The 16706-nt window shown below is 34.3% G+C and overlaps 1 protein-coding gene across 6 annotated transcripts; it reads left to right on the top strand.

The window, feature by feature from the left end:
• Window positions 1-8413: 8413 nt before the first annotated feature.
• Window positions 8414-15237, top strand: LOC104899090 (uncharacterized). 6 transcript variants are annotated; one of them, XM_010686227.4, is made up of 7 exons: window positions 8414-8568; window positions 8681-8733; window positions 13157-13178; window positions 13297-13321; window positions 14237-14311; window positions 14481-14585; window positions 14724-15237. In XM_010686227.4, the coding sequence occupies exons 4-7, from the start codon at window positions 13304-13306 to the stop codon at window positions 14838-14840; spliced, it is 315 nt and encodes a 104-aa protein (XP_010684529.1). In that variant the 5' UTR covers window positions 8414-8568; window positions 8681-8733; window positions 13157-13178; window positions 13297-13303; the 3' UTR covers window positions 14841-15237. The 6 variants fall into 6 exon arrangements, with proteins under 6 accessions (XP_010684529.1, XP_010684526.1, XP_010684528.1 ...); XM_048647892.2 differs by having other exon boundaries at window positions 8473-8591; XM_019250852.2 differs by having other exon boundaries at window positions 8485-8558.
• Window positions 15238-16706: the final 1469 nt, after the last annotated feature.

The raw sequence follows: 16706 nt of genomic DNA, 5'->3' as shown, positions 1-16706 counted from the left end.
CTTTGAAACTCAAATCTCATATAACAATCACTCTATCACAAATCCACCATCATCAAACCTAAAATTCAACAATACAATCAGTGAACGAAAATGAACAAAAAATGAGAAAAAATAACAAAAATGAAAAAAAATAACAAAAATGAAAAAAAACGAACGAAAATACAAAAGAGAAAAATTATAGATCTGAAATTACATGAATTCATCAAAACAAATTATAGATCTGAAAAACGAAAAATCTATACTTGTTGTTGTCGTTGCCGATGATGTTTCGAATCGATGCGGAGCGGATTCGGCGGCAGATGCGGGAAGTTGCGGTGGCTAATTACCGTTCTATCTTTCTCTCTCTCCTAAAATCGATGTTAGTGGGTTCTATCTCTCCTAACCTGAGGTATTGAAATTGTCATTTTTTGGAATGTTTGAAACGGTTTGAACTCTTTATCTCTACTCCTTCATCTTCTTCACTCTTATTTTCCCAATCATGATCATAATGGAGAAAAAGAAGAACAAGAAAGAGAGCGGCAGGAGAGAGAAAGAGTGTTGTTGATGAAGAAGAACGGCGTTGAGAGAACGAACGAACAAACTGAAATCATCTTCTTCACTCTTAGGGTTAGAAAAAAGTCGGCGAAGAGGGAGAACGTGAGAGAAGGGAGGATGGTGAGAGAGAAGAGAGAGAAGAGGGAGAACGTGAGATTGAGTAAAGGACGTGAGAAGTAAGGGAATGAAAATGAAGCCCACGAGAAAGAAGATCCGTATTTTTAGGTTAGAATTCATTTTCAAATTTTTTTTTTAAAAAGCCCACAAAGGGCTGCGTTTTTAAAAAAAACGCAGCCCTTTATGGCTTATAGGGCTGCGTTTTTCTTTAAAAACGCAACCCTTCCTTTTTTCCCCTAGTGTCCTCTGCAACCAGATCGCATAAACACACTCAGTATATAACATCACATACACCTTGTCTTTACTTTTTTACTTCTAGCCTTCTTAATAGCAGTAGTTAATTACTCCACAACATCTATTTAAGGTTGACAGTTGATAAACCTCAACACCTACTTCCAGACTTAAATAATTAAAGAACATATGTTGAGTAGTTTGCATTTGTTGTCCACAAATTTACATAAAGGGCTAAAGTCCAAGTTCCACTGGTTCACCCCGGTTGCAATTGATAGTCTGTTAAGTAAGGAAAGCCAAAGGATGAATTTACTCTTTGGAGTTGCTTTGTTATTACACACCAACCTTCTCCTGCCCACCCTTACACAATCTTCTTGAAGCTTCTTGTAAGTTTTCTTAATGCTGAAAGATTGTTGAGAACTAATTGTACTCCATCCTCCAACTCTCACCAGAAGATCTCTAGCTGCAATAATCTTCCTAAGTATCCAAGAGATGTTACGACTAATAGTAACATCTTGCACATTACTTCTCTTGATGTAGTAGGCATTAACCCACCTTACCCAAAGCTTATCTTGTTTAAAAGCTATAGCCTACAATAATTTTAAGATAGTAGCTTTGTTCCAGAGCACCATATCCACCACATTCAAACCACCAGCATATTTGGGTTGTTGAATGTAAGACCAAGCCACAGGGGCCTTTCTAGAATTATCCACAACACTTGTCCAAAGAAATCTTCTACAAATTGTTTCCACAACTTTAATCAATTTCTTAGGCACAGGATTAATTTGAGCCTAATAATTCTGCATACTCCCAAGAATAGATTTTACTAGCTAAATATTCTGCCAGCATAAGAAAGGAAATTTGTCATCCAACCTTGAGCCCTTGTAGTGATCTTGTCTATTAGAGGCTTACACTGAGAGAAATTAAGCTTCTTAGCTACTAGAGGCACACCAAGATACCTAAAAGGTAGGGAGCCAATAGGCATTTGGATACTACTAGCCAGCTATGAAGTGTAATTTTCCCGTAATTTTATGGATTTTATAAATATATTTTAGTATTAATATATTTATATTTAAACATAATTTAGTTTGAAATGATTTATTTATGTGAAGAAGGTTGACCATTTTGAAAGTCAAAGAAATTATTTTAAGGATTTAAGGAAGTTAAAAAATTTTTTTAAGGCAGCTTTGAAAAATGTTTAAAATACTAATTGGATTTGGAAAAGAAGTTTAAATGGGCTTAAGGAATCCAAATTCTAAGTGGATTAGGAAAAGAATTTCTATTGATGTTAGGAATTCTAAATCATCAATCATATTCATCATAAAACTCTATTCAAACCCAATTGCTTGTTCCTAAGCCCAAAAGGAAAAGCCTACTTATAAGTATCTTAAACCCAATTATTTTACCAGACAAATTTTCTCTCTCCTCCTCACACTTCCCAAGAGCCGGCCACTTTTTCTCTCTTTCCCTTTTACGTTTTTCTTTTTGTTTCTCCCAATTCTCTTTCTTCTTCTTCAAGAAACACTTTCTTCCTCGCCAAGAAACGTCACCACACCACCACAATCACCGCCATCACGCCGCCCTTGCTGCTGCCGGTGTTGTTGTCCTTGCCGGCGTTCTTTCCTCCTTTGTTTCCTTTGATTCATTGGTTTAATTCTTGTCTTCCTCCTCAAGTTTTGATTAAAGATTATATAAATTATGTATTCAAAGAATAAAATTTCATATTTGACTATTATATTTAGATTGAGTTTTTAATTATCAAAACATGAATTTTTAGAGTGTTAAAGATTGGAAAATCATAGTAGCATGTTATAAACTATGAAATTGATTTAATTTATGAATTAAAGCATGCTTAAGTATGTTTAAATAGAGTTTTAATATTTTACAAGTTGTTGGAATTTCATAAAGGTTGTTATTAATGGAGTTTTATGGATTTTAATGACTAGTATAATAGTACTATGGTAGGTAAATTAAGTAATTGAAGTTTTAATGGTAAAAACGACTTTTACATATTTTTAAAGAGGATCTAAAAATTTTAAAGTTGCTGAAATTTATTTGTGTAGCGTCCCGACCTCTCATCATCATTAATAAGTTAATTAAAGAGCCATTAGCAGCGGAACCTAGAAGTTCGGTGCATTACGGTCGTACTTCCTAATTGGAAAGCACAAGGCAACATAAATCATAACTCAAACATATTATAACTTAAAGCATCATAATTATCCATTTAATTAAACTAAATTTGAAACTTAACAACTAACATAGTTTGACATAACTAAATCATAAGTGCTTTAAGAAAGCTAAAACTAAACAACTCCTCATAGGTACGCCATCCCGTTTTCGTCATCAGTACCTAAAACTAGAAAACAAAACGTCATGAGCCGAAACTCAGTAACATACTACTCTAACATCGTAAAACATTTCAAATCATTTTGTTAGCAAACAGGGAGGAGAGAAATAATAAAACTATTTCGTAAACATGTCATTTAATTGGGAATATAAAACATAACCATCATCCTTTATCAGGTTAATTCTCATCATATATCTTTTAATTAGGTAACTTGGCTAGTACATCATAAGGGACGTCTCCCATTACATAACAGTCAGGCGGTCACATCATAGGTGATACTTGCAGTGCACGTATCTTTTAAGCAGTCAGGCGGTCACAACATAGGTGACACTTGCGGTCCCCGTATCATAAAAACAGTCAGGCGGTCACAACATAGGTGACACTTGCAGTCCCCGTATCATAAAAACAGTCAGGCGGTCACAACATAGGTGATACTTGTGTTGCCCATATCATACTACCAAGAACCATCTTTTACTATACTTTATCATGTTTTGTCTCTTTTACGTATCATAATTACATTACATAATCGTATTCGTAACCATAAAACGTAATCATAACATATGCATAGTCATATTTTCATAATTCCATGAAATACTTTCATAAGCACCAAAACTTATCATATTCGTAAATACATTTCATATCCTACAATCTATACATCAATAACATCATGCAAAAATATCATAAAACATAGTTAGAAAGGGGTTGTGGGTGTTAGCAGTAGACGTTGCCTGGTGTCGTAGTTATATTTTCTTGAGGGCCGGGGGAGGCTTGTAATATTTCTTCCTTTAATCTAATAAATAATTGAATAATGAAATTTATTACTATTTAATTAGATGTTGCATTTTTCTTAAACATTCTTTCATTAGGCCCTGAGATTACCCATAAAATATTTTTTCGAGTTATCCTTAAGCATAATCAATCTTAATTTTATCTTATAGTTTATACCATTACAATCCAACAACTCATTATTTCCTAAATAAGCTTAGGTGTGGTCATTATTAAACTTGAATTATTATTATCATTAATCTAATGACCACTAATATATTATAATTCGAACTCCTAATATGCTTTAGAACTAAAACTAATGATATAAAGTTATCAAATTACTCATCCATGATCAACCATCAATTTTCGCATGATCACTAAACTAGGTTGGTTATCAACTTTATTCTAGTTATCTAAAATATTAGCATTAACCTCCTACATTAGTAGTCAATAAACTTATGAACAAAATATAAAGTTATTTATACAAATTTAGCGTTCTTAATACTCTCTTACAAAAATTCAGATTATATGAACTAGAAATTAATTCATTTAACATAACATCTTTAACTAATCCTCAACATAATTATTAACCCAACTAGTTGAAGGTTTAATCTAAACCAAGTGATTTAATTAAAACCAACAAAACAATCCACTTAAGCCCAAAATAACCAAGCAACAAGATTAACTTAGGTGACTTCATTAAGTAAAGCAGATTTTAAGCCCAAAATTATACTTAACTTGATAAATTAAACTAACATGACTTAACTAAGTACTAAATCAGCTTTAAGTTAACTCCATTAGCCCAACTATTATTAGGTAGCTCAACTAACATTATGAAAAATCATATTTCAGCCCACTAATGTACATGCAACAATTGCATTGAGTTGGTTTAACTAATGGAAATCAGTTTTTTGGCCCAACTACACTAATTAGAAATGGGTAACAAGTGGGCTAGCATTATAAGACTTGAAATCTGATTTTTAGCGGGAAAATAAAAATCAAAAGAGGTGGTATACTTCTGCTCACTTGGAGCAGGGACGAAACCAAACAGAGCAGAAGCTCCGACGAGCAGCACAGGCGGGTACGGGTGGTCGGCAGCGACGACAGCAGACCCGCGTCGGTTGTAGATCTTCGGAGCTCCGACAGCGGCGTGACGATAGGAGCAGCAGCAACGAACGAAATAGAGGAGTGTGTGAGCGAGGGTGGTGTTGATGGCGTCATGTGTGTGCAGATCCGGTGAAGAAATGATGTGGGTTTGTCGGTCATGGTGTTGCGCAAAAAGGTGTTGCGCTTAGTGGTGGTGGCTCGGTGGTGCCGAGAAGAAAGAGGAGTGAGAGGAGAAAAATTTTGTGATTTTTTTGTGGTTTGAGTTTGTGATTCAAAGCTCATTTACTCTATGCATTTATAGACAAATGTTTGGAGACAAAAATGGAGATGGTAGATGATGAATGGTGGTTCACATAGGGGAGGTTAGAGTAGGGAACAAAGAGGGAGTAGGGGAAGTGGTGGTCGGTTGATCGTGGGTGTTCTTAGGGGAGGTTTCCTCCTATTTTCTTCTTTTTCTTTATTTTTTTTTAATTTCTCTTGGTGACTAAATGTCAAGCTTTGACTCATTAACAATGATTGGATTTTGCTAGATTTGGGCTTCAAACATCTATATTGGACCTTAGATAGAAATCTTCAACTCAAAAATCATATAGGAAAAATAAATAGGATTTTCTTATTAGAATTCATAAAGTATAATTTAAAATCATTTATCGTAATACTAAAGTAAATATACTTGTTTTTGAAAACACTCTTAATCATAATTATTTCGAAAATGTTAAGTTAATAAACATAATTAGTAGCTAATAAAACGATATTAAAGTTCGGGTTATTACAATTTGGGGTATTAACTTTGAATTATATTGGTTATTTTGGGCGGAGATTATTCAGTAGGCGATCTTTAAAGTGATTAAAGGTGGCCTACCAATTTGTTTACACAAGGTACGTACATACCTGTGTTATGTGATGTAGTATCATGATTTTAGGAAAGAAAAGTTGTAGTATCATGTATATGAACTTTGTAAGTTTATATGTGATTTCTATTATGGTTGGATTTTACATGTTTTATGCATGTATGCAAACATATTGATTATGAGATCTGATTAGGAGTTAAATATTATGTTTGTGTGGAATAATATTGATTCAAGCATGTTGATTGGGAACTTTATTTATTAATTCACATGGGGGAATTAATATATTGATTTAGTTGGATCATGTTGAATCATGTGTTCCTTTGTATTATTATTTTCACTACTTTATGAGGATTGTTAGCCTTATTTGGTAAGTTGATGATTTATGCTTTTGAAAGGTAAGTTGGTTGTTGGCTAGCTTCAACAAATAAGAAAGATTGGAATAAAAAGGAATTAATCTTGGGTTGTAAGTTGTATGATCACTTTAATCCTAAGATAAAAAGGAGTTAAGTTGTGAATGTTTGATTATATGTGTTGGTGTGGCTTGTGTGTCATAACAAGTAATAATTTGTAAATCACGTAAAGTGTAACTTGGATAGTACTAAACTTTAGACTGGTGCACATCTGAAGTTGGACAATCAGAATTTAGGGTTCATGGTGAGTGTGCCATGGCTTTTTATGGGAAACAGATTGATTATCGTTCCTATTTTTCAAAGGTTCCTCGATATCTCAGGTCATTCTGGAATGCGGAGTCGCGCCCGTATTTCGTCTTCCTAGGTGAAGGCATGTTTTGGTAGGACAACTCGGTCCAATAACTATTCCATTAAAGTAATAAAAAGATGGTTAAAGTTTAGTTTAGTAAAAGTTATCTGCAAAATGTTAGATTGTTTTATTATTATTTATCTCTGCTTATTGTTTATTAGTATCATGTTAGGAATGTTTATTATTATTATGTAGTACTCAGCTTTGCTGATTACGTGCTTTGTTTATGTATGTTGATCATGGCTTTGCCTTATTAATCCTGTGATGACCCATTTTGGTGAGCAGATTCTTTAGAGCATTGACATCTACAGGTTTGTAGATGTTGCATCATGAGGATCAGGGAATGTAGAGCTTATGTAATATATTGATTTAATTATTGTTTTTAGTAGGAACATATTATTAAGTTTGGTGTGAAGTTAACATTTATAGTGTGTTGGTTTTAAGTACTTTGTTTATTTATTATATTTAAAGTATGAAGTTTAGTTATATCTTTTCCACGGCAAAATTCTGAATAAGCTGATACGTTATCACACAAGTGATAATGCTTTGTTAATTCTCTATGTTTTATATTGAAAAGGTATTTTTGAAAAGAGAGAATTATTGGGGTGTTATATGAAGCCATCGCTTGAGTAATGCCAGAGAAGTAAATACAACTTTTTTCATTGTTTGCTTCTTAACTAGAAGCCTTCGAGAATTTATAAAAAGCTTCCATCCTTTTTCCAACTGAACTATGATCTACTCTAGCAAACATGAACAAATTATTTGCAAACATTAAGTGAGCGAGCTTAACTCTCTTACACTTAGGATGGTAGTAGAACTCAAGATTACTACTCATCATTCCCAAACACCTACTAAGATATTCCATACTCAAAGCAAACAGAAAAGGAGACAAGGGATCACCTTGTCTCAAGCCTTTCTTAGCTAGAAAATGAATAGTAGAAAGTCCATTTAATAAGATAGAATATGACACAGATTGCACACATGCCATCACCCATTTGATAAAACTGAAAATGAAAAGCCAACTCCTTCATCATACCCTCCAAAAAAATCCATTCAACAGAGTCATAAGCTTTCCTAATGTCATCTTTAAAGACACATCTATGAGACATATGACTTCTGTTATATCCCCTAATCAACTTAGTAGCCATAAATATATTATCTACAATATGTCTACCAGGAATAAACCTAATTTGAGAGCAACTCACCACCTCAGTAATAACATGTTGAAGTCTACTATTTAAAATCTTAGAGATCAATTTATAAACTACAGAACAACAAGCTGATGTTCCTTATTAGTTTACCCATTTCTTTTGTTTCTATTTTTGAAATGAGACCACTAACTTTCCATTATATATACATTCAACTTTACATAAAATAATAGTTTATCTTTCCTTCTATGTTGCACAACATTGTTTCTCCTAAAATTTTGTGGAAAAGAGATGGGTAAATTAATAAAGACCAGAGAGAGTAGTTGGTAAATATTTGAACTATATATTTTTTATGACATTTTATGTAACTAATGTTAAATAAAAAATTGAAATAGATTAAATATAAAATAATATGTTAAATTTTGTAGAAAGAATGTGAGGGATAAAGTGTAAAATTAAAATGAATTTAGAATGAGCCTAAAGTTTAGGGATAAAGAGATAAATTCAGCCTAACTCGATTTTGAACTTAACCCTCACCAACTGGATTGACTGGTCTTAACTTTTGGGCTATACAACATGACCAGATTTAGCCCATCACCCACTCATTCCGCCCTTAAACATACCAATTGTCTCGTATTGCATTTGCATTCGCATTCGCCGAAGAAGTTCCTCGACCCTCAAAAAAGGAAAAACCCTTGCGTTAGACCCTGTAAATTCGTTGCTTCTACATTTGTAATTCGTTCTATATTTCTTGCTAGAATGTTCTTCCCTTTTATTACTAGTGTTTAAATAATTAAGTGTTTTATTTCTGTTAATTGCAGGGTTTTGTTCGATTTATTGTTTGCTGTTTGTAGATCCAGCGGTTTAGTATGAGGTGATTCCAATTTTTTCTCTCTTATTCCCGTAAATTTTACCCGTATTTTTTTTTACTGTGATTTTAACCAAGATTGTTTGATTCTAACTTGAACTGGACCCTTCATAAATGATGATTTTGTGGTTCATTACTTAAATACAAGGGGAATTTTAAATTCAATGCAGCTTCAACGTTGATTTTAAGTTTTAGAGTTTTGGGGAAGGTTAAATTAGGTTTGGTACTATTAAAGGTCAAATAATAGTTCATTTATAGGGTGAATCTTTAGGAGATTGGGATAATGCGTCTGATGCAGTTAATAATGCCTAGAGTAGCCTAATATATGATGTTTAGTTGTATTAGAAGTTTGTTCTGTTGCCATTTTAATGATCTTATGGGTTATGACTTGCATAAGCTATATATTTCAAAGTATATATCCTCGTTTTGCTACTGATTGAGGGAAGCCAATTATTACGTGGATTTTTTTGTAAACATGTGTTTTTTGTAATGTATTTAAATAATTTTAATGGATATGAGAAGTGCGTTTTTCTTCCAAATTTCATTGGGATAAGTTTGTATTCAAGCCATTGTATTAGTTTGGTTGTGATTTGGTGTTTCTGGTTCTGAACTCAAATTAATATACCAGGCTTACCTCTTGATATTCTTTTGTTGATTTAGCTTGAGTACGAATTTGTTACGAGGAATTCATCTCAACTTTTATAAAAGCAAGAATGAATCTTATCTGCATGCTAGGTCAGCTAACTTGTTTTGACACACATTATTTAGCTAAAAGGTTGGTGATAAAATTTGCTTACAGCAATTGATATTGCTATGGTTAATAGACCGAGCTTAGGTTAGTATGGGATTTGGAGGGGTGCTATATATGTGTAATGAACTTGAAATATTCTTCGAAACAAAGAAAAACTCTTTTGGTCTTGTTGCTAGAGATTGTGCATTGTTTATGCTATATGGCCATGTTACTAGAGCTAATATAAAGTTTTATTATGGATGAGAGTTGATGTGTGGATGATGAGTAGTATGTTGGTGATGAGTCCTAGTTCTGTTAGGACACTTATGTAGTTTCCTAGTTCTGTTAGAAGACTATTTATTTTAATTGCTTTATAATTCTATGTTTTAGGTGTTTGCGTGATGAAGGAATCCTACTATATTTAGGAGTCTAATTCCTTTGTCATTGAGTCTTATTATGAGTCTTTTTGGTTTATCCTTTAAGATAGGTGTGTGGTTTAGTGTTTATCTTGATATGATTCCGCGAACGAAATCTTCTTAGCTTCGAATAACCTTCACTCAGTTAATCTCCACTAAGGGTTCTAATTCACTTTTAGGGCTTCACTCTCCTTAAAATTGAACTAGGAACTTGAGGACAAGTTCTTTTCAAGTGGGGGAGATTGATGCGTGGATGATGAGTAGTATGTTGGTGATGAGTCCTAGTTCTGTTACGACACTTATGTAGTTTCCTAGTTCTGTTAAGAGACTATGTATTTTAATTGCTTTATAATTCTATGTTTTAGTTGTTTGCGTGATGGAGGAATCCTATTATATTTAGGAGTCTAATTCCTTTGTCATTGAGTCTTATTAGGAGTCTTTTTGGTTTATCCTTTAAGATAGGCGTGTGGTTTAGTGTTTATCTTGTTTGATTAGGCGTGTAGGTTTAAAGTTATCTTGTTTTGGTTTATGCTTTATCTTTAAGCTTTTTAGTGCATTAGGGTTAGGACTCTTGTGCTTATATATTTCGACTATTATCATTAGTAAGATAAGAGTTGGTTTTTGTTAAAAGTTTATTGTATTTGGACGGATTTTCTAGATTTGTTATTGTTTTTAGGGAGTGAATCTAAAATACAAGATCCTTGATTTAAACGAGTGAAGTTTAGATTAAGCTTAGGTGAGTTGTTTAGTGATTGAAGCTAAATGAAATCATCCAAAACCCTTCTTAATTCAAGTTTAAGGTGAGTGAAGCCCTAAAAGTGAATTAGAACCCTTAGTGGAGATTAACTGAGTGAAGGTTGTTCGAAGCTAAGAAGATTTCTTTCGCAAAATCATATCAAGAGCTTAGTTGTAAAAAGCGCGCCCAAGGCACGCCAAATCGCCTCCTCAAACGCAGGGAAGGCATTGTACATTAGGGGAGGAAAAGCATGCGCCTCTTGCCTTTGTGAGAGGCGCAAGGCGCACTGCAAGACAGCTTTGAGTACAGAGGGGCATGAATGAGGGTTGAGATTACATCTGGACCGAGAATTAGCAAATAAAAAACAAAAAAAATTTTAGTTGTAAACTTACTTGGCTTTAGATTCACCAATTTCGAGCAAAAGCCCTTTGTTAATTGTGTTAAATTTCAGCAAAATTAAACCCTAATTTTAGAAACCCTAATATAGGAGAATACCCTAATTTATGGTTTGATGGCAATTGACGAGTGCCAACTCGCCAGAGAGGAAACCGGTGGGCCATCTACCATGAATTCCAGTATTAGATATTTGGTTTCCAGCACCGGTGAGAAAGTTGTTCCCGTGTTCTTTTCTCTTTCTTTGTTCTTTTTTCTTTCTACTTTGTGCGACTACTTCATTGCTTTTAGCTCTAAGACACTAGGACCCCAATCCCTTTTCTTTTCAAAAAAAAAAAGAATTAGTGTTTCATGCTTCATATTTTAGTAGTCACGTGCTTTTCTCTTTTTACCTTTCTTTGTGAGGATTGTTAAACATCGCCTCCAAATTACTTAAAATCGCCCCAACTCCCCTCTTAAAGTACTATTATACCCTTGCGATATATTTTTTGATTTTTTACTTCAACTTAACTCCTCTTCTAATTCATATTCTCTCTCATTTTCGCCATCACCACCGACGATCAACACCAACAAGCACCACCGACAAACACAAAATTTCGACGAGGTAATGTTTTTTAATGAATTCCATGGACACAACATGTGGCCTCGACGTTGTGTGTTGTGTCCATGGGGCACAACTTGTGGTCTGACACAATGTCTAGCCTTGACGTTGCATTCATGGACACAACGTCCAAGAGACGTGTTCATGGACACAACGTTTGTCCAAGAAGTTGTGTTCATGGACACTGGCTTGTGGACACAACGTCCAGGCCACACATTAGCCGATGGAATTAGTTCAAAAAAAAACATTTAATTTGCCGGAACAAAAATTACGTCGTTGGAAGACATTGTTGTCGTCGGTGGTAATCGTCGGTGGATTGGAGGTAGCGATTGGTGGTTAGTGATTTTAGGTGGTGGTGGAGGAAGAGTTGTAAAAGCAGCCAAGGATATAATGATACATTTATATGGTAGTTGGGGTGATTTTAAGTAATTTCAGGACGATGATTTGAAATTCAATTCTTTGCTTTTTTTTCTTTTTCCTTCTCTCTATCCTCTGGTTTTTTTTTTTGTTTTTCCTTTTCTCTGTTCTTAATTTATTTTTTTTCCTTTTTCTATTCTTCAGCTTTTTTCATTTTCCTTCTCTACTTTTCTTCTTCTGCTTCTCTACTTCTTGATAAGGCTGCCCCTTCTCAAAGATAGCTCTCATCAGATTTTTTTTTAAATAAGAATGTACACTTTTTTTTAAAAAAAATTTATGGGTAAACTAAAAGTATAACAACCATAAATTTACAGTAGCTGATTTTACAAAGAGTATATAGCATATATTTTTTAGTTATAACAACGTGTATTTTTTTTGTGTATAAAATTATTCTCTAATTGATTCTAAAGGTCTTTGGCATCAAAAGTGCGCTTCGCCTATGAGAGGCGTCCGCCTTCGCCTTCCGCCTCAGTGTGCCTAGCGCCTTTGAAAACTAAGGATGAGAGCCGGATGTTATGGGAACAACGCAGTCGTCCTTGTGAGCACTTATACCCTTCATTTCATCTCAAGTACCCGTGTTGGATCTGCGACACTTCTTTTTGTGTTATTTAAGGCAGCCTAACCCCATATGTCCTACCAGCTATTATGTTACTTATACCCTTCATTTCATCTCAAGTACCCGTGCTGGATCCGCGACACTTCTTTTTGTGCCAAAATCGTGATAAAGTTTTGCAAAATAGTTGAGTACAAAACTTGGATATGTACCCGCATTGAATAAGAGTACTTGAGTCCGAGCAATATAGCCTACAAGCATGAAATACTAAATCAAGAATATGACACATAGTGACACTAACCTGCACTAAACCATGTTAGTATGAGCATCGGAGTTGCCTCATATAGGGCCGGCTATGCACTAGCACCAGAATTCTATCAAGCCAACCCATGAGACCGTGACACGGTAGTCTAAACTATAGTTAGAAAAAGATAGATTGTGCATTTGTGCAGTTTCTACTGCTTGTTGTATGTACCCATCATCAAATCAATCTTTGTTACTGGTTGGTATTTCTCCTGTTGCATGCTCTGATATTTCGTTGATGCTTCTTTACATGTTGCCTCTCCGATGGTTGGTGCTACAGGTATAGTGTATATATTGACTAGGTAATGGGTTGTTGTTGTGAGTATTAACTACTTTTGATTTATTTGTTTTAGCATACTGTTGTACCTACTAAAGTTATATTTTAAACTAATTTTCATATTCTATTTTTTTCATTTTCAGTCGACCAATGGAGGAAGATGCCCCAGTAAGTACTATTTGCTTTCTGCATCTATACCAGTTCATCAATGACCCTTGATTAGTGATTGAGTATTTTAGTGCTTTATTTTCCACTATCTAATGTGGCTATCTGAAAGTGTAATCTTCTATTAATGCGCTTGGGCAAATTTGATTTAGGTCGTTCATTTGAGATGTTGAAACTACAAGGAATGCATGTGTCATTATATTGTCTATCTTGTTAGTCTCTAGATGTTGAAACTCCTGAATGCTTATTGCAATCCACCATCACCAAAACATATGATACGTGGACTGCAGGCAGGATTTTTATTGAGAATGAATGATGGTTCAAATTTGATCTAGAACCTGCACATGTAAATTTGTCAAATCCTTGAGTAATTGATGTATCTTAAACGGTGCTTTACATGTTATATGAAACTGAGTTTTTCTCACTCTTTCTTTTTTTAGCTTTCATCTTCGCTACGATATTAGAAGAAAGGATTCTTTGAAATTCACATGGAGAAATATGGACTACATATTGAAATGGCTTCGGCATGAGCTATACTGGTAAATTGCCTGCCTAAATGTATTTCATGCTAAAATTTTACAACAGTACCAAAGCCTTAAAACCCAAAAGATAGGGTCGGCTGCATGAACTAAGAAATTATTCCATGTGCTCGTCCACAATGATCATATTTCTATCTGCTGATGTATGCTTTTACAAACCCAATTTCTTCACATCCCTTTTAATTCCCTTCCGCCAAGTCATTTTTGGTCTTCTGCTTCATTTTAAATCCCCATGATCCCCAACTCTCTACTTTTCTTACTGATGCGTGAGGAACTTGCGGGAGTTTGTGTAATCAATTGATCTTGTTGCCTCTATATATGCAAGTTGTCTATGAGTATTTGATCTGGTATATATTGCTGAGGGAATATACTTTGGCAGGGCAAGAACGAAGAGGAGGAGTTTAATACTGGTCCTCTTTCTGTGCTTATGATGAGTGTCAAGAATAACACACAGGTAAAAACCAACTACCCCTCCTTTCTCTTCAAGTTGCGTCTACTGGCCCTCTTGATAGTTGCGATACTTATACTTTGTGTTTTTTTTTTTTTTTCATACATCTTTCGTCTTTACATCATTTGTAATGGCTATGAGATTGATGTCTAAATCTTCTAACTTACCTCTCCAGGTCCTTATTAATTGCCGAAATAACAGGAAATTGCTTGGGCGTGTGAGAGCTTTTGATCGTCATTGCAATATGGTACTTGAAAATGTCAGGGAGATGTGGACTGAGGTTTGTGTTAATTGGTCTTAACCCATAAAAGTTGATTCTGAAATCTTACAATGTCACTGACGTTAATTTTGGGGTAGTGGAGAAATTAGTTATAGTGAAATTATATTTTGCAGCTAATTTGTTGTTGGCATGTTGTAGGTACCAAAGACTGGGAAAGGGAAGAAAAAGGCCCAGCCAGTAAATAAGGATAGGTTTATCAGCAAGATGTTCCTCCGAGGAGACTCGGTTATCATTGTCCTCAGGAATCCCAAATAAAATTGCAGCTCCCGACGTACCTTTGATAGTTCTGCGCTGTGGGTTAATCTGAGTAGTAGAAGTATTACCTAAGTGAAAGTTTTGTTCTCGAAAGTATAACTTTGCTGCGGCTTTACATAAAGTATGCCTGAGTTACTTTTGATCAAAGGCTAGAAATTTAAGTCTTGTGAAATCTGCATCTATGTTGCTATCCTGGTCACATGCGATGTTCCAATTTTGCTTGGTTTTGTAGAATGCGAACCATAGTTGACCTTGTCTTTAAAATGTACTATTTATTTTTTGGGTGAAATTTAGTACTTGTTGGAGCTCTTGGAGGAAGTTAAAAGTTCTCGAGTTCAAACAAACACAATGTTCTCATTTCGTATCCTTCAATGTAGCAAATTCCTTGGAATCGACACTTTACATGTGCAACCAAATGAGTTATAAATATATAAGGTCTAATTTCGTTTAACAAAATTTAGACGTGCATTGAACTTTTTTGAATGTAGTATAGTGATTACTTATTGGGAGGAATTTCTACCATATATTCGTCCTTTAGATGTTTTTTTCTTTGAAAGAGGAGAAGAACAGACTAGGGTGGTTTTCAGGAAATGAATCATCATAAAGCACTCTTTTGAATGATTATAGAGAAAGGAAAATTAGGAATATCAAACTAGTAGGTAAGATTTGTTTACAAATAACCCTTATGAGCCAATGAACTGTAGTAGCATTAGCTTTTTGAAATACGAGAGTCGAATTTGAATATTTCAAACCTCTTCAAATCTTCACTTGTATCCAAAATGATAGTATTAATAGTCCAGAAAATCTTTCAAATATTTTTGATAGACTGAATAACAGCTAAATTATGACCCTAAGCAACTTTGTTTTTTAAACCCAAAGAAATGGCTCCTTTGATTCCTTTTCTTGACCCTCGCGCTTCAGCAACAAGAATGAAAGTCGACCTATCTAGATCCTCTGCCCCACAAAGCTAAACTTTCTCTTGAGCATCCCGAATAACAAACTCAAATGAAGCTTGACCATCTGAGAGCTTGCAACATCAAAATTAATTTTATAATAGTCTGACAAGGAGGAGACCAAACAATATAATCTCAAGTCCTTGCTTTATGAGGATCTATAACCAAATTTTGGGGCCAACGAAGCGAAAAATGAGTATCATAATCATCAACTAGAGCACCTAGGCGTCTAACCTTATCAACATAAACTCGAATAATCGAACTCACTTTGGAGGCAGAGCATGTGTCCTAACGAAAGATCACACCATTCCTATTATACCAAATGAACCACCAGATAATAAATATCACCCTGAAAAATTCTCCATGTAAAACCAAAAATTACTCGACTTAAGAAAGAATAAATATTCTACAAAAGACATACCATTACCTATACTAGTTGGCCATTCCAAATGAGAATGAAGATCCTCAAAAACATTTACTACAAAAGGACAATTAGAAAAAAAAGATGAGCATCATCTTCCGTATGGAAGTTACAAAAAACATATTCCAAGGGCAAATAAATATGACTTAATTCCCATATTTCTTTTTGTGGGGGAGTCTATTATGACAGATTTTTCAAATAAAAAATTATTTTAGGGAGAATTTTCAACTTCCAAATCCATTGAAAAACACAAGGTTTAGTCCCTTGGTAATCAAGACCTATAAAAGATCAACCCTAGATTTAACTGAATAAATCCCATATGTATGGGGACAAACCCCAACAAATTTTATCTGAAATTTGATTGCTAGGAATAAATATTTTAATAATTCCATCAAGAATTTCTATAGGAACAAATTGACCAAGAAGTAACTTATCCCATTGACGATCTTAATTAATAAAATAGCTTACTTGAAAACTTTTCGAACCTCTTAT

The sequence above is a fragment of the Beta vulgaris genome, chromosome 7, assembly GCF_026745355.1.
Source record: "Beta vulgaris subsp. vulgaris cultivar EL10 chromosome 7, EL10.2, whole genome shotgun sequence".
Taxonomy (NCBI): Eukaryota; Viridiplantae; Streptophyta; class Magnoliopsida; order Caryophyllales; family Amaranthaceae; genus Beta; species Beta vulgaris.
This window is presented reverse-complemented; position numbering and strand designations above follow the sequence as displayed.

Coding starts and splice junctions, on each gene's coding strand:
- LOC104899090 (XM_010686224.4), top strand. Junction 13,322..14,236: donor CAATGGAGGAAGATGCCCCA/GTAAGTACTATT, acceptor ATACTTTGGCAG/GGCAAGAACGAAGAGGAGGA. Junction 14,586..14,723: donor TCAGGGAGATGTGGACTGAG/GTTTGTGTTAAT, acceptor GGCATGTTGTAG/GTACCAAAGACTGGGAAAGG.